Genomic DNA, 25,388 nt, shown 5'->3' on the forward strand with positions numbered 1-25,388 from the left:
TCCCGAAGGCAACGCTCTCATTTTCATGGTTTGCTACCTTGGGGTTTGGCTGAGTGCCACTGGGAGAAATGTGTAGGGTGGCCCACTGGAGACACACAGGGCAGAGACAGTGACCACAGACACCCACCCTGCCCTTCTGCACGGAGACTTTCCCTATATACATCGTGCTTTATGGTATAGAGAGTCAAACCCCCGTCGACAGGCCTGATACTGTTCACTGTTCTGCCTCTTTGACGGCTCAAATCTGTTTTCTACACTGCACATTTCCAACCCTAATCCTAACCCTAACCCAGGAAGATATGATGTACTTTAACTTTACCACTTCAAGAATGATCAACCCCGCTCCAAAAACAAGATTTCCTGTTATGTTGTTCCCTTTAGACCATCCGTACAGACTTTACCATCCATCATCGTATTGGTTCTTTATCTTAGCCATCCTGTTTGACATAACTCGGGGTAGATTCAATGACATACCATTAACTTCCCTCATGTGTCGTGATTTAGCCTCATCTAACAGGACTACAGAAATTAAGAGCTTTGTTTTTTGTACACCTTATACCATGCTCCATGATATTGATATAGTGTTGTAGTCAAGACCACACTAACCGAGACCAGAATGCTCCGAGACCGAGACAAGACCAAGACATTTCGGGACCGAGGCCGAGTCAACACCAAGACCAAAGCAGGGCGAGACCGAGACAAGACCAAGACCATAAACATCAATGAAAAATCATCATCTTGTGTGGGGCGGACGAGTCTCTCACTTAGAACGTAAGACCGGGAAGTTGTGGCCGTAACCGGGGGATAAAAATCAAATTATGAATGAATTGAAGTTATGTATTCTTGGTGTTTTCCTTCCAATCAAAGTAATTGACCTGGAAAAGAAAAGAAGAATCAGAGGTGGTCTTGACTGGCCTTGATTTAAAATCCGGAGTTCGCCCAGTCCGAGATCGAGACAAGGCGGAGTAAAAATGAATGAGACGAGACCTTCAAAAGACCGATTTGGAGTGCTACAACACCACTGTATATTGATGTCTTTCACTAGACCAGCGTCGGTGAACCATAGGGGTACGATAACGAGGTTTTACATTTTCTTTGAGATTGTGTGGAAATAAATGATGCGGTTACACAAGTCAATGAACTGTCTGGTGGTTGATCACCAACATGTTTGTTTGTGCCTTTATTTTAGAGATAGGAGAGTGGATAGAGTCGGAAATCAGGGAGCGAGAGAGAGAGAGAGAGAGGATAGAGTCGGAAATCAGGGAGAGAGGGAGAGAGAGAGAGAGAGAGAGAGAGACAGAGAGAGAGAGACAGAGAGAGGATAGAGTCAGAAATCAGAGAGCGAGAGAGAGAGAGAGAGAGAGGATAGAGTCGGAAATCAGGGAGAGAGGGAGAGAGAGAGAGAGAGAGAGAGAGACAGAGAGAGAGAGACAGAGAGAGGATAGAGTCAGAAATCAGAGAGCGAGAGAGAGAGAGAGAGAGAGAGAGAGGATAGAGTCGGAAATCAGGGAGCGAGAGAGAGAGAGAGAGAGAGAGAGGATAGAGTCAGAAATCAGGGAGAGAGAGAGAGAGAGAGAGAGAGAGAGGATAGAGTCAGAAATCAGGGAGAGAGAGAGAGAGAGAGAGACAGAGAGAGAGAGACAGAGAGAGGATAGAGTCAGAAATCAGAGAGCGAGAGAGAGAGAGAGAGGATAGAGTCGGAAATCAGGGAGCGAGAGAGAGAGAGAAAGAGAGAGAGAGAGAGAGAGGATAGAGTCAGAAATCAGGGAGAGAGAGAGAGAGAGAGAGAGAGAGAGAGAGGATAGAGAGAGGATAGAGTCAGAAATCAGAGAGCGAGAGAGAGAGAGAGAGAGAGGATAGAGTCGGAAATCAGGGAGAGAGGGAGAGAGAGAGAGAGAGAGAGAGAGACAGAGAGAGAGAGACAGAGAGAGGATAGAGTCAGAAATCAGAGAGCGAGAGAGAGAGAGAGAGAGAGAGAGAGGATAGAGTCGGAAATCAGGGAGCGAGAGAGAGAGAGAGAGAGAGAGAGGATAGAGTCAGAAATCAGGGAGAGAGAGAGAGAGAGAGAGAGAGAGAGGATAGAGTCAGAAATCAGGGAGAGAGAGAGAGAGAGAGAGAGACAGAGAGAGAGAGACAGAGAGAGGATAGAGTCAGAAATCAGAGAGCGAGAGAGAGAGAGAGAGGATAGAGTCGGAAATCAGGGAGCGAGAGAGAGAGAGAAAGAGAGAGAGAGAGAGAGAGGATAGAGTCAGAAATCAGGGAGAGAGAGAGAGAGAGAGAGAGAGGATAGAGTCAGAAATCAGGGAGAGAGAGAGAGAGAGAGAGAGAGAGGATAGAGTCAGAAATCAGGGAGAGAGAGGGAGAGAGAGAGAGAGGATAGAGTCAGAAATCAGAGAGAGAGAGAGAGAGAGAGAGAGAGGATAGAGTCAGAAATCAGGGAGAGAGAGAGAGAGAGAGAGGATAGAGTCAGAAATCAGGGAGAGAGAGAGTGAGAGAGAGAGAGAGAGAGGATAGAGTCAGAAATCAGAGAGAGAGAGAGAGAGAGAGAGGATAGAGTCAGAAATCAGGGAGAGAGAGAGAGAGAGAGAGAGAGAGAGAGAGGATAGAGTCAGAAATCAGGGAGCGAGAGAGTGAGAGAGTGAGAGAGAGAGAGAGAGAGAGAGGATAGAGTCAGAAATCAGAGAGAGAGAGAGAGGATAGAGTCAGAAATCAGGGAGCGAGAGAGTGAGAGAGTGAGAGAGAGAGAGAGAGAGAGGATAGAGTCAGAAATCAGAGAGAGAGAGAGAGAGAGAGGATAGAGTCAGAAATCAGGGAGAGAGAGAGAGAGAGAGAGAGAGAGAGAGAGAGAGAGGGGATAGAGTCAGAAATCAGGGAGAGAGAGAGAGAGAGAGACAGAGAGAGAGAGACAGAGAGAGGATAGAGTCAGAAATCAGAGAGCGAGAGAGAGAGAGAGAGAGAGAGAGAGAGGATAGAGTCAGAAATCAGAGAGCGAGAGAGAGAGAGAGAGAGAGGATAGAGTCGGAAATCAGGGAGAGAGAGAGAGAGAGAGACAGAGAGAGAGAGACAGAGAGAGGATAGAGTCAGAAATCAGAGAGCGAGAGAGAGAGAGAGAGAGAGAGAGAGAGACAGAGAGGGGATAGAGTCAGAAATCAGGGAGAGAGAGAGAGAGAGAGAGAGACAGAGAGAGAGAGACAGAGAGAGGATAGAGTCAGAAATCAGAGAGCGAGAGAGAGAGAGAGAGAGAGAGAGAGAGAGAGAGAGAATGGGGATTGACATGCGGGAAAGAAGCCACAGATTCCAACCCGGGCTTCCTGTTGGAGGACTACAGCCTCTGTACATGGGGTGTGCGTGATTACCACTACGCTACCTGTGCCCCTTATCTGAGTATTTTTACATCAAATAATGAATATCTCATAATTTCAACTTCTTTCTTCATATTTATGATTTACCATTACTCATATTTGTTCAAATAAAAGTTAGTTGTGAACTTGTACTAATGTGTGTCGAATTGGACATTTGATTTTGGATAAATTAAATTATAAATAGCACGGTTGTTGGGAATAGTGCACTATTTCTCGTAAGGCTAAAATCATTTATCTCCAGTAAAAGGTTGTGAACTAAAGCGGGCTGGTCTGAGCCATGAAACTGCCAGGCTTTAAATGAGTCCCACTCCGGCCCTGATCTAGAGGATTGTAATCAGAAGCTAATTTAAGGCCAGAGCTTAGTGCTACTGCCAGGAGGTCATTCTGCTCGTGCCCCATTTAACTTTATATTCAGTTTTTATGGTTATAGACCAAGTTCCTAGTTCGAGTATGTTTCCATGTATTTTATGAACAACATCTGGGAGCATCTGTGTCCTTTGTGTTCGGTTTGGGAATTCTTGGGGAAAGATTTTCACCTGTGTCTCTGAGTCTCCATTTTGGGTCTTTTTACCTATCTACCTAGGGTTGTCATGGTAACAGAGTTGTAAAGTTTGATGCGATACTATTGAAAAACAAAAGTTTACCTGTTTCCAAACCATGGCAACAAAAATAGATGGCAGATACTCCTACATGCACAGTGTGTCAGAAGAAGACCTCTGGTGGAAACCTTGTGATTAAATAAAAACTTTTTGTGACATTTGACCAAGTGTGCAGCCATATCTTCTTCTTTCTAATGTTTGGGTATTACCAATGTTCATGTGCACTTTTGACACTGTCTTGAGTTGTCATTCAAACATAAAGGGTATAGAGCCCGATGTTAATAATCTTAATTATCCTTCACAATCCAGATGAACCGACCTGTATGTTTTCATGGACCACCGCTGCACATTGTCTCTCACTGGTAGCCGCTCTACGAAAAGGTCCTCACTGTATTTCAAAATAAAAGCAGGGTTAAATTCAAACAGCGAGTGATCTAAGCTAAAGAAGAGTACACAATTTCAAAATAAAAGCCTCCATTTTTTTTATTGTCAAATGTGCAATAATAGAGATTGATTGTGATTAACTATTGAAATTTGGCAATTAATCACGATTACAAAATGTAATCATTTGACAGCCCTGGTTAACGTGACTGATCTCTATTTAAGAAACACAACGTTGGTACTTTTCGTTGCAATTCATCATTTAAATATAATTATAATTTATCCTTTATTTATTTAATATCAGACATTGTGTTGTTTTAAAAGATTTGGTTTTGGAAAGTATCGAAGTACTGAACATTTTGACAACCTCACTACCTCTTGCAAGTAGTTTTTAACAACTTCTGTAAAAGCAAGAGAATCAATCTAAGTTGTGGGGCTTTCCGATGTACACAGAAACTTTGATTCAACCATTAATAGATGTATTCCTTAACAACCCGGGCAGCTTTAGCTTAATGAGCTGTGCTGTGTACAACTAATGACTCAATTATGGATGAATAATTAGAGTTCATTTCAGGAAAGTGGAGGGCTTTTTTGGCAGCCTCTCGTGTTGACGCTGCTCACTTCTAATGACTGAATTTCAGGTGCAGATTGAAGTGCTCGTCCAACACGTTCTTTTAAGAATCTGGACGACTGCGTCCAATTTCCAGGATTAGCTCCTTTTCATCTCTGGAACATTTGGGTCTCTGGGAACAGAAACCTGCAGAGTCTGTTTAAAAGCTGGGGTGGAAACTGCAATCTGGCCGACTAATTGCTTTGTTGTTACACGCCTAATCATACAAATAAACGTCATTATCCATACAGGGAACACTTTTTAATAGTGCAATCATATCTCTCATTAAGTTTCATTTCATACACCTCAGTGTCAACAAATAAGTCATTGAATCTTATTTACAAGACGCTCTATTTTTGATTTCTACTCTTGTACGTCTAAATTCAGAGCATCCTGTTGCTGACATAGAAGGAAGTGTACTTAGCGAGCTGCAGGTGATGAATTTAGACACACAAGTGGCTTCACGGTCCGTCCTGCGTGAAACAAACATAATTAAAGCTGTGGACGTGTGTTCAGCAGCGCGGGATCCCAAAGTTTTATCTGTTTTAACTGTTGTTCATGTGGTGTTTGACATCACTGATTAGAGAGCGAGCGCTGCGATAAGTTACTGTTACTGTACCCTGGGAAAGTGCACAACGTGGGATACTGCATAATTAGACATTTAGCGCCAATCCTCCCCACACACAAACACACCCTTCACCACAACCAACGGCCCGGGGAGTTAAAAATGTCCAAGCAACCCCTTGATATCAACCGCCAGTGTCAAAAACGCCCTCCCTCCGCTATCTAGAACTGAACTTACTGTAACCCACGCAATAAAAGCCCGAGGGAGGCATGAAATCCAATACTAAACCCGAAAGTTAAGTCATTTAATCTTCAGGAATCTGTATATGAGAGCAGAAAACTATCATAAACTTATACATAGCAATCAAAGCCCCAATCAGAGCTCAGACAAATTAGAGGTATATCGTGCTTTAGCATAGAATTACAATCTATTTCTACAGATCGAACATCCCTGGAAGCATCAAACGGATGGCATTTTAAGGCATTCATTAAGTCTTTCATGAACCCAAAACTGAGAGCAGAAGAATAGAGCGATTCTCAGCTGACGTGAAGCTGCACGACATGTCAGCACTTTGTGGTTTTATGCGGCAACACATACCCATACTTGTGGTTATTTCAGGAGTGCCCGAGCATCACATTGCATCCCAACCAAAAAAAAAACAAAAAAAAGGTCAAATCCCAAAGAGTACAAGATGTTCTTTGACGTGTACATTGTACAGGAGAGAAGATGGACAAGAAAAATGATTAATTCTTGAAAAGAATGCCTTATCTCTTTGTTTTTTTTAATCCATTTTAGGTGTTTAATTAATACTTTTTCAAACTAATTACAAGTATCAAATGTTCTCTGTGCTCTTGACAATGTGAAGAAAGGTTTCAAGGCACATGATTGGGCTACTCAAAGTTTTGATATTGCCTCCAGTGATGTCACTTGAGTCGTAATCAGTTGGGGGGGGTTTTTTCAGTTTTTTTTTTTTTTGTTTTTTTTTTAAAGAATTTGGTCGGTCGAGCCAAAATGAGGTGAGCTTTTGAGACCTCACCACCCAACACTCCTTGTCTCTCCTTGATGCTAATGACTGAAACTTAAACACCTGAATTTCTCTTAAAATGATTGAGTTCAAGTTGCATTGTGGGTAACGTACGCAGTAGGTATTGCACAAGCGTTAAATAAAAAAAAATATGATATCCGGGGATGCTGCATCTTTGCCGAATAATCTGAAAAAACTTCACAAACTTGAGTGTTTCCACTTACATTAGTTTATACTTGAACTGCACTACATTCAAGTGGAACAAACTGTGCTTTTCCCCCATGTTTTTCTCACAGCTTCAGCGACAAGCCACTATTTAGTATTACATTTAAATTGATGGACTATTAGCTAATATGTAGCATTATTGGTTTTGTTAAAATGTAAAGTATCGTTTAAGTGTTGCCAAATGTTTTCTGCCTGCAATCCATTACAAAAACGTCTTTCTTCTTAAAATAAATTCAGACTCCTACTACACTTACACACGCTCCAGTAACAATGTGTAGATAACAATACATCCGTTTCTTTAAATGAACACATGGCTAATAAAACGTAAAAGTTATTGACAAGTAAGGTCCTGAATGCAGGCCTGCTTCTGATATTTAAGTCATTTGAAAGTGTTTTATTGGTATTTCTGTCTAAATAAAGGTTGTTAATATATGGTCCACTGGATTTTGGTCCTTCCTTTAACTGAAACATAGCTTTACCCATGATGGATCATTCGCTGAGTGACGTGTTCAGGCACCTTTTCATCATATGTTCCAACTCTGTGCGTCAACATACAGCAATAAATCACAAAGCAGTCCTCATTGTGGTGACAGCACAGTGAATTAGAAATCCTAAATAAAGCTCTCTAGCTTGCCATTGTCCAAACAGCGAGACCAACTCCAAGCTCTGTATGATAACATTGTGTACGCTAAATTAATGAAGTAACAAAACCAAGGCAAAAGCAAACAATCATGAGGGAACCAGGGGGAGCATTTTCTTCAAGCCCATAAAAACCAGGGGACGCATAATTGGACGTCTTGTTCCAAACCTGAGGCGAAATGTGCTGTAAATATCTTTAAATCCTTTGAACCGCTTTCCCTATAGACATCATAAAACTGTGCAGACAGACAGACAGACAGACAGACAGATAAACTTGCAAAGCAGATAAAACAATAGAAGAATAAATACGCAGTAAATAAACCCTAAAAATAAAAATAAAAAAAGATAAGAAAGAAATATTGTTGGGGACTGGTACAGTTGATTTAAGCCCGTTTCAGCCAATATAAAAAAAGACAAAAGACATGTGCATAATGTAAAAGAATGTTTTCATTATCTGTTCTCCAGCTAACTCATTTCAGACCTTGTTTGACAAAGTGTGTGTGTCTGTTCACCTCTGTGTCTTTTTTCCCCAGGTGATGACTGACATTTACAGTTTACTGCTGCATTTCATCAGCTCACTGTGCAGACTGGTTTCCAAGAAGCTCATGCTGAGCTCTACGTTGGCGGCTTTTGTTAAACTGGGACAGACTGACAGACTGGAGGGACTGGGAAGATTTTGACACCGTAGAAAAAGAAGAGAAAAAAAAAATCTCCCCAGTTTTTAATGTCAGGTTTTGGCACATTTCCGACCTTTAATTAGGAGAGGGTGTTGCACAGTCACGAAACCGTAAGAGAGATAATAACTGGTGAAAGTATAGCTTATGGTGGCTGCATTTGTACAGGCGGGGAATATAATTAGCTTGATTTCAATGAAGCTAACCGCGCGTCTGTGAGGTATAGATGGGATGTGCGATCACCAGAGGGGCTTCTCACTGTGTGGCTCAAAAAAGTGAAAGTGTTTGAAGCGAGAGTGCAAACATCAAACTAATCTCATTTAGCTTTTTGCTTTCTTTTTCCAAACCTCTGAAGGGAACGCTAAATGAATGCAATTTACAATGACTTAACAAGAGAGTAACAGAAGGGAAAAACGCTGTGTGATGAGACAGGAGACAAAGTAAACCCTGTCTACAAACATTTTCCATCAGTGTGAAATCCTTTATGGAGCGCCATTTAACAAAGGCTCACATTAGCAGGAAACCACCACATAGCTTGATAGAGTTACACAATGCAAGGCTATAAAAATAGGGCATGAGTTGCTAGCTAATGGTTACGCTAGCTAGCTCCCTTGGGAAAGTGTTGACTAAAAGTTAAGTTAGTAAGGTTATTTTAGCTAGCCAACAATGTTAGCTATGAGTTGGATTGCTGCTAGCATTAGCTGTTGACTTGTGACTCAGCTTATTTGGCACCACAGCTTAGCTTGAAGTTTCACTCAGCTACAGTGGTTTTGAAATCTGTTGTTCTTTCTGTTTAAAACCAATGGAGATGTGCTGAAATCATCAACTATTTTTGATCGAATTTGTTTCGTACAATAAAAAAAACTGGACCAGTGTGGTATAAAATTTAAGCTGCAGTAAATCTTCCCAACCTTAGTGCAATGTCGAAGGAAAATGTGTAAATATGGTCAATATAAGGCGTCTATTCTTAATTGACATGGTGTCTTGGTAAATCAATCTGTCAGTCACAGGGTAGCTACACCCTAAAGACCTGCTTCCACCAAGCGGTTCAGTTCAGTTTGGTTGGGTACGGTACGCATTTATTGGCGTTTCCACAGTTAAACGTTGGGAATGGTACCAATATAACCAACCTGTACCGTCCTACTTTTTTTGCTACCATTCTGCTGGGTCGCCAAGTGTACCGATCCAACCCTAAAAAGGTGGCGCTAAACACATCACAGTTCATTGATTGGTCGAAAGTATCGTCACTTCCCTTGCAACAACTGTAGACACGGACCAACGCAAAATGCATCATGTCAAAAAAAAAAAAACCCCGTTGATTTAACGGAGACTAGCTTCAAGGCTGTTCAGTTTCTTTGTGTGAGTGCATAGCCCTGCACCATGGATGACCTCAGTGGTGCAGATCTTCCGTGGTTTCATTGGGGAAGAGGAGCTCCAGAGGGGACTGGGTGGGGCTGTGCAGGAACAAGAAAGTGTACTGCTTGTTGCGCAAAGGATGGCTGTGGAGGGAGGACATCAGAGCAGTGCCGGACGAAATGTAAGAAGCTCTGCAGCGAGTACAGAAAGGTACTCCCTACTATATCGTTAAAGGTTCCCAACATAGCAACCTAACACGTGCACATGGCCACCCTCATACCAACTTTTATGAAAAGAATGAACTGAAACCAAACGAAGCCTCTGACAGACTGCACTTACTTTCACAAATTCAATGTCAAGGATGCTTGGGTTATATAAAATATAGAAATATTACTTTTTATATGGTAAAGGCATGGGTACAATAGTTTCAACATTGAAAAATACAGTATATCATTAGGGTAAATACTAACAGATGGCTTTGATTAGTAAATTCCTGTTGGATTCTGGTTGGTTTAGCTCACTGAATGACATGCACGCAGTAGCACAGTCTGTTAGTGATGCGTGTTTCCATCTTGGAAAACTAGTTTGATCAGATGTTCTCTCCCTTTCTTAGACAGCCACTTGAGAAAGCTGCTGCCATTTAAGTGCTACTGCAGGAGTTTCCAGACACAGCCTTGTCCACCTGTCTGTCTGGCATACGATGAGAATCAAGCAGCGGCTACCACCACCACAGTTTTATTCAACCGCGAGCTGTTGCAATCTGACCAGAATATGACTAGACCAATGTAAACACTGGAGCAGGAAAAGAGCACTGGTATTAGAACTGTAATTCTCTCTTCCTTAACCACAGGAGCCCAAAACTTCCACATTTGGAAGAGTTTGTTTGAAATACAGGACCGTAAATAGCTGAGAAAAATACCAATTGGAAAGTCTTCAAAGTCTCAGAGGGGACATTCAGCAGAATTAGCCGTTCACCCTGTGCCATCCAGACGTGACTGTGAGCTCAGCAAGAGACAAAGATGTATACTTACAGGCTTCAGCTGTGCCTCAAAAGTAAAGCCCATATGCTCGGAAAAATGGTATTTACAGTAGCTTCATTATCCAGGGAAAAAAGGAGATTCGGTTCAGGAATTATAGAAGAGATTGACAGAGGCTCTTTGTCGGGAAAAGAAGGTCAGAGACCCAAAATAGTCATCAGGCCTGTCCTAGAAAGATCTTCCAGCAGGCCGTCATCGCAGTTAAACCTATACATGCTGCAATTGAGGGAAAGGGCTCTGGGAAGTGACATTATAATTATTATGTTAGGAGGAAGGGAAAGTTTTACATGTGGATCCGTCTGGTTAACAGGTCTACAGCCGTGGTCACGTAAGACAGCTGCAGTGTGCCCAAATTACAGAGCACAATGAGTCACACTCTTTCTGTGTTTAGGACCACTTGGCTCCGCTTCGGGACGGGACGAGGCCTTACAGTAAAACAAGCTCTCCACACAGAAACAGTTGGCTCATCAAAATAACAAACCCTTTTGTTCTTCTTCTTTTTGTAACCCTGACCCTGCAGACCACCTGGAAGCATTTATTATCATGTTTGATCAAATTAAAGACAAATGTGAACCCTGGGTTTTACACATCAGGTAAAAAAAATAAAAAAAAATTTAAAAAAAGGCATGATAACATATTTATGAAGCACTGCAAAAAAAAAGTTAATCTCGACCCACCAAGATGCTATTCTCAATTTTTAAAATACATTTCCATGGCTTTCATCTATATAGTGCAGCTGGTTCGCATACATCATTTAACCCAGCCAGGATTCAGTCCATTACAACTCTGCCTTTTCCTTTGTCTAAAAAAAGCTTTTCATTAACAAGTGCATGTAAAAGTTAGAAACTAAAGGAACACAAAATGCATTTTCCTTGTACCTCATCCTGAACACTTGCTTCCCTTGCTAAAAAAAGGGACGGTTAAACAGCTCATTTCATATAATCGCAGGTCTAATAGCTCCTTTGAAGACGGGCTCTGCCATGACTTTTCTCTGTGAAAAAGCGTTAAATCACTTGGTGTTTAACAGCTTCCTGCAGAGAGCTCTTCCTGTTACATTTCTCAGTAAACGTCCACTCAACACGACACGGACAAATGTAGTCTCGGGGCATTTTTACACTTTGGATTTGTTTGGTCTGAATGTCAGCAACAGTCTCAAATGACCTGTGGTTAGACACAGTTTAATGCTCTTTGGTTTTTCTGATGGAGGGACCCATGCTGTGTCAGACAGCCTTCCATTTCCACAATCACTCGCCTCGTGAGGCCCTGGACAAACTCACTAGAGGTTTTTTTTTTTTTTTAACATCTGTGATCCACCTTTGGCATGTCTCGTCAAAAAAATCCTACAAATATAAATGGGTAAACCCTAAAAACAAACACAACAAGGAGCCAGCCACCGACGTGCAAACCATACGGAATGAGACTTGACTTTGTGTGTTTGTGTTTGGATTTATTCTGAGATGTTCTTCAGTCTGTGGATTACCAACAACAAACTCCAAAACATCTGCAGACAGGCACTTGTCTGAAAGACTGACGTTTTTTCTTATGTCTTTTGTGATAGAGAGCCAGTTGAATCCATTCTAGGTTTTGGGAAAACAAATGTAAAGTTTGTCAAAGTCTTGGTTACAGTCGACTTCATTTAACAAGCACACTGCATGTTTCTCCTTTTTATGATGCTTCATATTTGTAGAGACTTGTACACAGTGTACTGTGGCTTTGATTTTTCTCCAATATCAAACATATAAACTTCACATGCAAGCAGGAACACCGGGGTCCAAGCACTAAAATTACTTATGACTAAAGGAAAATGAACTTGGGGGGAAACCAGAGGCCTGAGACGGTCGGTGCAAAAGCCAAGAGCAGTGGTTTAAAAAAGGTCTGGTTAAGAGATCAAGACCAGCTACAGCAGTGGACTCAATAGACGTTAACTCAATTTACATTTCTAAGCATTACGCAACAGTGTCATGGTAAAGATTTTTTTGTTTTGTTTGTTCTGATGCAAGGACACACTCTCATGCATACAAACTTGAAGGAAACATTTCTGCAGAGAGTTTCATACCTTCATATAAAAAGTGGACGTGGCCTCTTGGTTTCAAAAGTGAAGCCAATGCCAAAGTGCCTTAAAACGGTATCTTCAAAGCTCAATCAAAAGGGCAACTGGACTGGTTGAAGATCTTCACCTCTCCTCCGAAAGGCTTCTTGTGAAACATCTTTAAGATCTTCAACCAGTCCAGTTGCCCCTTGGATTAAGCTTTGAATTGACCATGACCTGGATGACTGAGAACCTACACAGACATCTTAAAACGAACATCATTTTTACTGGCGAGCAGAGGGTGCCTGCAGTCGTCGCAAAAACAAGTCTTGCTGCATCAGACTGACTGAATACTTCTCAGTTAACTTATCACACTGGAGTCATTTCCTCTAATGCAACAACGCTGGCTAGTTTCAAGTCTTCTTCAATACTGCAGGATTTCACGAGCGCTGCTGGATCACAACTGCTCCATGATTGGGGCGGACAGAGGATCTCAGCACATCGCTTTAAACTTTATGCAACTACGTTACCGTGTGTCGCAATGTGAAAACACCGCAAATGATCACACTGAATGTGTTAAAGCATGTGGCAACAGAAAGACAAAACCCATGGCGTCACTTTTCATGCCCTTAGACTCAAGTAACCGTGTCACTGGTCTTCAGAGTGACCGTGTCATCCTCCAGTAGACGTGGAATACCTCCAGCAGCAGCAGTGAAGCGCTTTGACAGCACGGTGGTGCACAGCAAGGGTACACACAGGAAGCCAGGGAGGCATTTGATTGGTACTTCCCATCCGGACCTCAGGGCAGTTTTTACAGAATTACAGCAGCTAGAGGTGACGGCTGTTTCAGAGCTCATGATTTAATGACTGCTGTCGGGGGTGTAAAGACCGTTTTAATAACAAATAGTGTCTGCTGTATAAAATCACCAACCCTACCTTTAAAAATAGTCATAATTATTTTACTGTACAAGCTGGTTGAAAAATAAGTCTTTACGCTCTATTTATTGGTACAGTGTTTTAAGAGGGGGGCAGACAGGATGATAATGTTTGTGTATATTTTGTAAGTTTGAAAGATTCCGATATAGACTCTGTAAGGGTCATTGATTCTGACTCGGGTTGGGGTATCAGCCGGCAAAACAAACCTCCACACCGCACCGGATTGGGCCCCCCCCGGCATTGTTACAGACACACTGTCGGTTTCGGCTTCCTGTGGTCACGTCTCTATATACAAACACCGCGAGCGAAAACATGCATGTAACAGTTAGGCTCGTACATTTATTTTCAAAACAGACATGCCTGCGACTAAATTTAGCGTACAAGAAACAACGCGCGTCTTGTCGCGCCGCAGGTCACTGTGGTGCAGAGCTAACTATCTGCTGCTGAGCGTGAGGTGACATTCGGATGTATGAACATTGTTCCTCGCTTGTCGCTCTGCATTTAAGGCATAGACACAAGACTTTAGCACTCCAACTGCAGTGTGTGCTTAAGTCAAACATAATTATGAACTGACGAGTCAAATATAAACCTCTGCTCCTCTAGAGTTTACTCTGTATTAAGAGTTTTCATGCTCCTGTCTCGCACTAAGACTTCCTCACACACTAAGACTTGGTTTCTCTTTTTTTTGGTGCTTGTTGTGCAATGGCTGACGCTGCCTGACACAGACAGCAAAACCCAACATTTTCACAGGATTCATGTAGCGGATTAGTCATTATCCCTAAATACAGGACTCCGCCACCTACATTTAACGCTGAAAATCCCATCAAGGTGGTTTTGTTTGACTTTGATATCTTTAAATGATCCCACATTAAGCAGATTGGGCCCAAATCAAGCAGTCTGTCTTCTGTTTGAGGGAATTTCTTAACTTTGAGGAGGTTTGGAGCTAGACAGGATAATCCGCAGGAAAGTTATAATTGAATGAACTACTCAAAAAGATTGTTCGCATGCATCAGTAACAGCCAACTGTGAGGAAAACGACACGAGATGCATATGTATGTATGTTGCTCTGACCTTTTTACCTTTGGAATACATTGTGCGCACAAGTGCTGTTTCCAGCACCTCATAAACTGTCTGGTCGAGTTTTGAGTTAATTTAGTTTCTGGCTCCTGCAACCCTGAAACTTAGATTTCCTTTAAATAGCTGCTGAGTCAGAGCTTTCCCCCGAAATAAACCTTACAGCAAACTGAAGTGTGGAAACAGTCTAATCTTACAGCCGAGATAAAGCAGCGTGCTTGGTTGAAGCGGTTGAGTTGCGACCAAGAAGCACGTTCTCGCTTTAAACCGCATGCGAGAAAGCAGACTGGTGATAACATCTCAAGCAGCATTGAGGTGCAAAAATTTCCCCAAAAATGTCCTCAACCCTTTCTATAAAGAATAAAACTCTGTAAAGTTGCTTTCTTTGTGTTGCTCTGATGTTTAGCTGTTTGTTGCAGCTCCATGCGTTCACACCTCAGAGAAGGGGAGTAATATCAAGTCCTAACTTTCTCATCCCTCCTCCATCATCTTCCTGCAATTCTGGGGTTTCAAACTGGTGACCTCCCATACATTAGCCCTACCCCAAAAGCTACCACCACCATTTTTCAGTTACTTTTACACTTCCGGCTCCCTGTTTGTTTTCGAGACCCTGTAATTTCTGCGCCAATCGCTCGCAAGGGCCCCCGTCAAGTCTGCCATTCATAAAGTTTAAAGTAGCTCTTAGTGGTCCGTGGAGTTTATTGAAACATTAAATTTGTATCCCAGCCGTGATGGTGTATCTTTAGCTGTAGCTTAACTCACGTGCTCGCTTTCAGTCCCCTTACATCAACCACCAATTATGTCCTCCTCTTGGGTGTGGGTTGAGACTCGGTCGGCATCGTGGAGAAACCAGAAACATCAACTGCTGGCCAGCGGAGCGACCAAAAACAGACAAAATGCAAAAAAAACCTTTATTCTGAGCTCTGTTATCATTGCACAGTACAAACATCAGTAACATTGCCAGTAACACTGTCCGGCGGTGCTTTCTGGGGATTTCTGTGAAATCTACAGGCTTGGATACAGTTGAAGGCCTTTAACAACAAGGGGGACCTCAGGGAGCCTCTACAGAGGGTTTGAGAGAAATCTGCACTGTCACCACTTCCCATGCTTGTATTTTCATTTTTTTTTTTCCAATTCTTTCATTTATAAGATTCTATACATTTTACAGGTTCATCCATTTAATATGTACCAGTGGTGGAAGACTGGAAGTACAAGGTTTGCATTTAAAATTTGACTTCTGTGGGGTGCAGATGGCCTAGTGGTTAGGTCTTGCCCCGTGTGTGGAAACTATAGAGCGGATGGCCCAGGTTCAAGTCTGACCTGTGGCTCCTTTCCTGCATGTCATTCTCCTGATTTCCTACTCTTTCCACTATCACATCAAATAAAAGCAAAAGTCCAAAAATAATTCTTAGAAACAAATCTTTCACTCCTGTAAAAGCTCATCGAACGACACTTTTTTTCAATTTGGACTTATTTGGCCAATAATTTCACGATATTTCAGTCAACCTTCAAGACTATAAAATGCTTCTTCTTTTTTTTATGTGGGGGAAGCAACGTCTTCTGTTTGTTTCTTTTGTCTTATTGACAGTCCAAAACCAAAGACTGTTTATGAATAACAATGAAAAACGGCAAATCTTTGATTTAAGAGTCAAAATGGTTTGTGATTCATTTTCCTTTTATGGATCAATCAATTAGTTGATTTATCTACTTTATTGACCGGGATGAGACTTTTTCCTTGGGCAAATGGAAAAGAAAAGAAACAGCTCATTTCAACTTGTAAACCATAAAAAACTGGTAACAATAGATAAAAGTCCACTGGAGTCTAAAACCACTCGGTTAGAATAAAGACTCTTCAAAATGCACTAAAATGTTAAATATGATAAATACGGTATAAAAGATTAGAAAGCAAAAAAGTCATGAATACAAAAAAAGTAGGATGTTGGTTTTTTTTGTTTTATTTCTTGGGCTTCTCTTTGACTCTATTAGATAGGACAGCTGAAGAGAGACAGGAAGTGCAGGGAGAAGAGAGTGGGGGGTGACATGCATCAAAGAACTGAGATTGGATTTGAACCCACAGCTGCTGAAAGGATGACTACAGCCTCTGTGCTTGAGGCGCGCAACATAACCGCTAGGCTATATGGCGCTCAAGCTCTAATACGTTTTAATATGTTTTATATGTACTGGTTCTTAAATGTGTAAGAATCACTTTAGTGTTTTAGGCGGGGCCAGAAAGCTTTTTCTATAATAATACATTGAGTTATCTGAATCTACACATGATCTAAAGCATGCCATGAAATAATATTTATTTTTGATGCATAGTGGACAAGTGCAAGTACCTGAAAATAGTACAATTGAGTAAATATACTTTTCACCACTGACACCAACTATCACAAAAACACATAAAAACCCAAATGGGGCATCACTTTGAGACTGTGAGGCTCTCTGGGACTTTGGGTGTGTCATCTTCATAATGACTCTTTTTATTTCTAAATTCAGTAAAACATTTAAGTCATATATTAAGTAAGCGACATGAAAATGAAGGCATGTGCGTGTTTTACAGCGAGGGTCTCTTAACAATTAGAGAGCGAAGCGACGTCAGCTTGAAGGCTGTTAACCTAATTCCTAATGGTTATTACAATGAAGCCTGTCGACCACATCAAGCTGCTGCCGCGGCGCTGTAATGAGCTGAGCAGAGAGCGCCCTGCCGTGCACTTTCACAGCCCTCAATTCCGCCACCATGAGCACAAGGACACAGAGTCCTTCACAAACAAGTGCAGAGGCGTGTTGACTGTTGAGAGAATTAAAAAGAAATGTGCTGCAAGGTTATAAACAACATCCAAATTACTCGGTTAATTCAAGTCTTCCTCCAGCCAAAGTACACTTTGGTTCCAAGGCTCAGCATAAACTTTACTGCCTCTTCCCAAGCTCTCATGCAGATGCAGAATGTGGTTCTTTTTTTTTTAACGGATGAAGAGATGAATCATTGTTCTTTTGCACTGGATCGGCTGCAGAAGGTTTGGAAAATAAAATGAATAAACTGAAATCATTGGAACCTATAAACAAATAAAACTCCACCCTCTGTTGCTCTGTCATTTCATCTAAATGTGACTAAGTCTGGAAGAGCTTGGCCTCCTCTAAGGGCACAAGCATAAAGAGATTTTAAAATGTTTTAGTTGAACTAAAATGTATAAAAACTGGTGGCACAGGGAACACATAATCAAACTGGAGGCATGCAGGATAAACATGATTTACTTAAGCTGATAAAGCAAGACCAAACCTGTGCGATCGGTCTGAAAAATATGACTCGCATTTACGACACAAAACTTATCTTCCTCCTGCTCGAGTTGCACGTGTAGGGGTAATGTGGCATTTCTCTCCCGCCGCACAGCCTCAGGTAGTCTGCACCTTTTGCTGTCAGCTATATCACCCCTGTCTTGGTTACGGGAGAATTTCAAACATTTGGAATTGAAGATCACAAATTAGATTTGAAGTACAAACTTAAACAATGCTTGCCAAACATGATTAAGTGCTTGAAACCAGAGAAGGTAGCACTTTAGAAAATTGCAGATAATTTGGTCTAATTTACAGAAAAAAAAGGTTCAAACGAGTTCCATGTTTTAGAATCTTAATTATAGCTCTGGTGAAAGACGCCTGTCAAACTCACGTGTTGTAAACGCCACATATAGAAACTTGGTGAGGACCCTCAACCCAGCAACGCTTCATTATTTTTTTCTGCAAATGTGCTCATGTTGTCAGCAGTATGTATGTGCATTATGGGTGCACAGGATGTGCCATACATGGTCCCATGTTCGGGGAAGATCCTGGGATTGGGATCCACAGTACCCTACACATCGTTTATGGCCACTTGTGTGTTTGAGAACATGTGATTATTTGGGTGTATGCATTTCCGATGTGGCTGGGCTGAAATTGAGAAATTACAGTTGGAGTATCTCAGAGTAAGCAGGGCAAGGTGGAGGGCGAGGGAGGATAATACTGGAGGATAGTGCTGATTGAGGAAATACAGCATCATGACAGAAGCTAGCTGTAATTGTAGGAATCGGCCTGAAACCCTCTGATGATGTATATGCACAGCGGGGACCAAAAATAACAAGTGACCACAGGGGCATGGCGCCTTCTCTGCAGCAGCGGCCTGATATTGGTCCATGCACGGAGACGGCTTTGCAACAGTGAAAACCTGCCCTCTGGTGTCCAAACATCAGTACTGTTTATGAGGGCTGGGTTGATTTCAAAAGGCTGCACAGAAACTAGCTCAAATGTCTTTTCCAGTGGCTCCTTATATAGTTTTTATTAGCTGTGTTGAGGGTGAGAAACTTGCAAAAGTACACAGCTTAAGAGAAAGTGTTCATCTTAAAATAAAGGCTGAAATAAAGACCCCTTTGTCCAAAATGACAAGCTGACCAAGTAACACTCAGGAAATGTACAAAACTAAATCTGTGAATCCCTTAAATAATGTAACTACATCAAAAAATAGACACATTTATTTGCTTTCAATCCAAGTAGGCTCAGCTCCGCGCTACCTTTCATGCATGGCACTCTGGACAACCCTTCCCCACCACTTCCCTTGTTTACCTTATCATGGCAGGCGTGCAGGGGCCCAGACAGTCAGGAAAAGTAAAGGCAAGTCTCCTGCAGCCGGCTGGACAAAATGTAAATTTGCAGATGAGTCTGGTGCTGTACATCCTCAATGCAAGCTTTGTACAAGCAACACGGGTGCCACTTCAAGTTGTTTTTCATAGATTTGTTCGGACTATTTTAGAAGTTCTCATATTTGAACAGCTATTAAATCATAAAAGAATACAACTTTTTTTTTAAAACATGTGTATAAACATGTCCTGAGCAATAAAAATGTTGATTTTTGCTTAAAAACTTCAACATCTAAGTGTATAAAAAGCCTGAAAAAGTAAAGGTGTTCTTTGATTAAGTCGATTCCTCCCACCTTGCATGTTTGTGTTCTTTGTTTGGCTTTCAAACATTTATTTTGTTGCTGCAAACATGATTATTTTCTAGTTCAGAAGAAAGACTGAAATAAGTGATAATCATGTGTCTGGATAGTCAAGACACAGAGGCACCCCTGATGTGACATGCCCGCTTTGGGCAGATCTGTCTGCTAATTACAGCCTAGCTCGGAGGAGGGAGGTACTTGCATGGTGGGGGCTTTTCTTTTTTTTCTTAATGATGCGAGGGGTAGATATAGTATAAATACCCTCATCACTGTACTGGAGGACAGCATATCCTCAGTTGTGCTCCTACCCTAAGGATATACAGCAGCATCAGGGGCTCACTGGTGCTGAAGAGATTGATATTTTTTTTTCCCTCTTGGATGCTGGTACGTGTGTTTTCTCTTCCCCTTCAAACAGTCCTAACTCTGGAGGAGTTGTAGTCGACATCCAGGCTCTTTCTAGGCCTGTGTTGTTCCTGTGGCAGGCTGGGAAAGGGAGGCAGATTCTGGCTGACTTTGAGTTTTCTCGGTCACATTAGGGAGAGTCCTGTAGGATTCAGGATGCTCATACTGACTTTGTATGCACCCCTGTTATCCTAACTTTTTCTATGTATTATACATTGGGTATTTCTAAAAGCGATATAGACTGTTCAGTTACTCAGAAAGTTTTCAAGCCCTGTAAAGTAGCTCCAAACTAGAGAGAAAGCTTTTCAGAAACTGTGTACCTTGAGAGTGGTTGTGCTGACTGTCTCCTTGTTTTTTGTTTTTTGTTTTCCGGCAGGTTTGACTTTGCAAGATGGACATACGTGTAGCGTGCATCCTCCTCTTCATGGTGGCCTCCACGGCAGCCCATGGTAAGGGCTATGTGGTGAAGAAGTTGGTGAAGGCCCCCCAGTACCAGCCATACTCTGTGAAGAGCCAAGGTAAGAAAATCTTCTTTTTTTTACTACAGATTATGATAGCATTTCTCCCATTTTATCGCCATAAAAGTCAATATTTCTTCTCTAAATACGATATCTAGCAACACTTTTGTGCCTTACCTTTGAATCTTCAAACTATTTAGCATGTTTAAAGTGTTAAAAAAGAGCAGCAGTGACACAGATGCTAGTCACAGTCAGCTGCACTGTACTTTGAACAGCCTCCACCTTGCGCTGGATGTGCCCTGTGCTCTGATTGGCTGCAACAGTGCTCATGGCTGTCCAATCAGATTCAGTCTCTTTAAATCAAGGCGTTTTATTATGAACGCTTTACACAGTGTGGACCTTAGTTTTCTGTTCCTCTCGTTTGATAGAATCACATAACTCTAGGGGTTTATTTATTTCCTTGTAGCATTTACAGAGGTCTTTATTTTTGCTGCTTTTATTCAGCTCAAGCTGAAACGTACGATGATGTTGGGACTCCAATTTGCCTTTCTTAACAATCTACTAGAAAATGTTTTTCAGCATGTCTGAAGAACTAGTTTGCTTTTCTATTTTTATTCTTGTTTAAAACAAACTAAAACTGTTGAGGATAATATTTTGGTAGAGTTTATTGTTGCTTATAATGCATTTACTTTTTAGATTTGATATATGTTGGTCATTTTTTTGTTATTTCAGCTGTAAAAGTTGCCACAGTGTGCCACTAAAAGTTTCATATTTCCAACATATTCAGATAAAAAGAAAGCCTTTTTTATTACTCTTTAAAATGATAAAGGGGCGTGGTCTTGAGTGTTGGCTAAAATGCAAATACAGAATATGAAATGTTGCTTCTGAGTAAATCAACATATTTCTATTTTTATTCGAGAAAGTAGCTGTTAGTGAATTATTTTTAGTTTGACACTGACAATTACAGTGCAGTCACCCAGCAATGTGGTTTGTTTTGGGTGTGCCTGTTTCACGCAAAAGCAGAAACATCTGTTTGGCTTTATCCAAACTCTGCTGCTGTTCGCCAAGGAGTGAGCCTTTTACACTCAAACACATGTGACCACATTAAAGCAGCAAATAAAAAAGAATCCTTATTTAGACCAGTTTTCAACAAGTCTTAAGATGTCTCTTAAAGCTTTTTGACTTGTGTAAACCAGTGTACTTCTAGTGATGAAAGATACAACAGAAAGCTCAAAGTACTTGGTCTTTTTCTATTTTCTAGTTTTTTGACATTTTCAAAATCCAAAACAAAAAACACCAACCAGGATTTACATTTTTAAACAAACTTCAAAACCATTATCACCCCTTTACCTTTTCTAAAGATTATTTCCTTTTAATATAGATGTAATTGGAAATAACAGGAGCAATTTATTTTGTTTATTTGATTATGTATATACATTTTCTATTCATGATATTACTGTGCAATTTATTCATTTAAAATACATTAGGAGGTATTTGTATTTATTTATAAAAAAATGTTTAATTACATTACATTTAGAACTGAACAATGAAAAAGATAAATATGATGTATTTTACAAAGAAGCTAGAGACTATTTGTGCATTTATTTTAAAGCTTCAGAGTTTTAAAAGTTGTTAAAGAGTAAGTCCTAAAGTTGAAGAATAATATACAAATTTTGCTTATGAATCAGATCCATGCAGTTAAATTCAATACTTGAGACCTGCGCCCCCTACAGGAATAAAGTATAATTGAATAAAGACCAATCATGGACTGTATAGAAGTATGTGCAGTCAATGGTAGCAGTAGGTTAATGATTTAGGTACAATATTATACATCCATCTTTTTTAACTTTATGAAAAACATTGAAGAGTAATAACTGTAAAAGTGTCATTCATCATGAGTTTGACTGGTGATGGTGGAAAATTAAACTTATACACAGAGAGCTAGCCAATACATTCATGATTTCATCCATCAGCATCAGGAAGAGATACTAAACTGAGATACTACTAAGTACAACATCATAGCAATGTATAACACTGTTACTCTTACAGATTAATATATGATAAATGCAACATGGGTTAGAAGAAGAGCTCTTGGATGTCACTCTGTATCCATGACAACATTAATATCAGAGGTATCTGTGGTGTCTGGATTTTTGTTTTTGATTGAAGGATGATGATTTTTCTCTTCACAGCAGGTGAGCCAGGTCCACCCGGTGAGCCCGGCCCTGAGGGCCCTGAGGGACCACCTGGCCCCCAAGGTGAGAGTATTGAAGGTGCACCCGGAGCACAAGGACCCCCTGGACCTCCCGGAGCACCTGGCCGCTCCATTGCAGGCAAAAATGGATCTCCTGGTGGACCTGGAAAACCCGGCAACCACGGAGGACCTGGTGAGAAGGGAGACACTGGAGCCCCTGGCCTTCAGGGACCTAGGGGAGCCCCTGGATCTTCTGGAAGCCCTGGACCCGCTGGACTCTCTGCTACTGGCAGGCCTGGACCTTCAGGTCTGCCTGGAGCAATGGGACCTAGAGGAGAGCCTGGTCTGAAAGGACACCCAGGTATCCCTGGACTTCCAGGTTCTAAGGGTGATAGAGGGGTGGGAGCTCCTGGACCTCAGGGTGAGACAGGACCTGAAGGGCACATGGGCTCACCTGGAGCACCAGGTGAGGCTGGAGTAGGAAGGCCAGGTAAACAAGGTATTCCCGGTGAGGCAGGAAAGTCAGGTAGCCCAGGTAGAGCTGGTGCCACAGGTCCCACAGGACCAATGGGACCCAAGGGACATACTGGTGCCCCAGGTGTAGGTATTCCAGGTAAATCAGGTGATAATGGTGCCCCAGGTATGCCTGGCCCAGTTGGCCCTAAAGGTCACATGGGACCAGCCGGAGCCACTGGTGCCCCTGGAGTCCCCGGATATGGAAAGCCAGGTGCAAATGGAGAGAAGGGTGAGATGGGAGCTACAGGTGCCACAGGTGCCCCAGGAGCAAAGGGTGAGCAAGGTCCAACAGGATATACTGGTGCTACAGGTGCAACTGGCTCCACTGGTCCTGCTGGATCTCAGGGTCCAAGAGGTTTCCAAGGTGAATCTGGCCCTGCAGGCGCTAAAGGTGACACAGGTGCAACCGGACCTTCAGGACCTAGTGGAAACAAGGGAGATCAGGGAGCACAGGGTTTCGCAGGCAAGCAGGGTTATCCAGGTGCAGCTGGTCCTCCCGGACCCAGAGGAGCTACTGGACCCCAAGGTGACAAAGGTCATGGAGGTCTTCCAGGTACCCCAGGTGCCCCAGGTATCCCAGGCCCTGCTGGACCCAAGGGTCATACTGGTCGTGCTGGTGAGACTGGTGCCTCTGGTTCTGATGGTGCCCCAGGTTCCAGAGGACCTGCTGGGCCTCAAGGTCCTGCTGGTACTCCTGGTCTTAAGGGACACCCAGGTCTTCCTGGCCCTTCTGGCCCAGCTGGTTTGGCAGCTAAGGGTCTCCAAGGGCCTCAGGGTCCCCCTGGTGAGTCTGGTGAGCCTGGTAGTGATGGAGCAACCGGCCCAGCTGGTCCTCCTGGTCCCCCTGGTCCTCCTGGTGAGGTTATGTTTGAGAAGGGGAAGGGGATGGGAATGGAAATGGCTGAGGTTATGGTCAAGTCTCCCATGTCTGCTTTCACTGCATCTCTGGCCACCCCCTACCCTGCTGCTGGCAGCCCCATTAAGTTTGATCAGATCGTGTACAATGCTGAGAGTCACTATGACCCCGAGTCCGGCATCTTCACTTGCCAGGTTCCTGGAGTTTACTACTTCTCCTACAGCATCCACGTTAATGGAGCACATGCCCTGGTGGCTCTGTACAAGAATGGCCAGCCTGTTATGTTCACTTATGATGAGTACAACAAGGGCTTCCTGGACCAGATGTCCGGTAGTGCTGTTCTCTTGCTCGATGAGCAGGACACCGTCTACGTCCAGATCCCCGATGATGAGGCCAATGGCGTCTTTGCAGCTGAGAATGTCCACTGCTCTTTCTCTGGGTTCCTCATTGCTTCAACGTGATACGTTGATCGTGAACGTCCCAAAAGCCAACCAACTAAATTTGCAATCTATTTCTCAAACTAAAGTAAACTCCCTGTTCATTTTTTCCTCAACCAAGCAGACAGGCAGTTCACCCTTATTTGAGGAATAGTAGCATTGCGACTTGAAACTACAAGAAATAGGTGCTTAGAAGAAGGAAAACTAATTTATGAAACAGGTGATCAGGGATGGGGGAAGCAATCCACAAAGTTACCAGTGAGCTTTTGTAAAGGAGACAGCATGTGAAATGAGGTGTTATGTCTGTTGTGTCCTGACTTTTTTTCCACTCTGTTTCTTTTATACTGACTTCAACTGGTGATTCTTAATTGTTTGTCTGTTTTTTTTTTTTGTTTTTGTACCAGCTTGTTTTTGTTTGGGTGACCAATAATCGTATTAAAAGTACACAAATACTTTCTGTGCAACATGTTGTAACTGTTAATCCTTGTATGTGACTTGAATATTGTGAAATTGTAATGGTCAAATTGACCATTAAAATGAAATCAGTCACCAAAATACTGTCATGCAAACACAAACGACCAACAACATGGTTATATTCCCGAACATGCATTATGTCGTGTAAAGCATAATGACCAAAATAAAGGTTTCTAAACTAATGTTTTGTGTAAGGAGCTTTTTTTCCATGCTATACACAAGGGTATTTTGTCTATCTATTGAAATAGTGTTAATCTATTTTCATGTTAAACTTTAATAAGGTTGATTTAATTATGGTTTTGTTCTACCTAGCTATCTGCCATTTTCTCTATATGATACAAAATACGATTAAACCCCTTCTACTAGCCTTCCTGTATAGTACTTTGGTGCAAACCTTTAACTTTAAAATATTTAGCATAAACATGAAAACAACATTTAATCATTAGACAAATGAAAACAGAAAACTCTCAACTCAAAAAGAAGGAAACTTTAAACCGATTATAATATTTAATAAGAACTCAGGACTTTAAATTAGAAAATACTCAACTCTTCAGTTATTTCAATAAGTTCTTTCAAA

General features: G+C 41.9%; 1 protein-coding gene across 1 annotated transcript; it reads left to right on the forward strand.

The window, feature by feature from the left end:
- Positions 1-19,705: 19,705 nt before the first annotated feature.
- Positions 19,706-24,993, forward strand: col10a1a (collagen, type X, alpha 1a). The gene is made up of 3 exons (XM_061062856.1): positions 19,706-19,858; positions 20,253-20,394; positions 22,527-24,993. Exons 2-3 carry the CDS (start codon positions 20,268-20,270, stop codon positions 24,359-24,361), a joined length of 1,962 nt encoding a protein of 653 aa, XP_060918839.1. The 5' UTR covers positions 19,706-19,858; positions 20,253-20,267; the 3' UTR covers positions 24,362-24,993.
- The last annotated feature ends 395 nt before the right edge of the window (positions 24,994-25,388 follow it).

The sequence above is a fragment of the Labrus mixtus genome, chromosome 18, assembly GCF_963584025.1.
Source record: "Labrus mixtus chromosome 18, fLabMix1.1, whole genome shotgun sequence".
In the NCBI taxonomy this organism is placed as follows: Eukaryota; Metazoa; Chordata; class Actinopteri; order Labriformes; family Labridae; genus Labrus; species Labrus mixtus.

What these genes read in the sequence shown, in the direction of transcription:
- col10a1a (XM_061062856.1), top strand. Translation starts at nt 20,268, where the DNA reads ATGGACATACGTGTAGCGTGCATCCTCCTCTTCATGGTGGCCTCCACG. An exon ending in ATACTCTGTGAAGAGCCAAG is followed by an intron (nt 20,395 to 22,526) that starts GTAAGAAAATCT and finishes TTCTCTTCACAG; the next exon opens with CAGGTGAGCCAGGTCCACCC.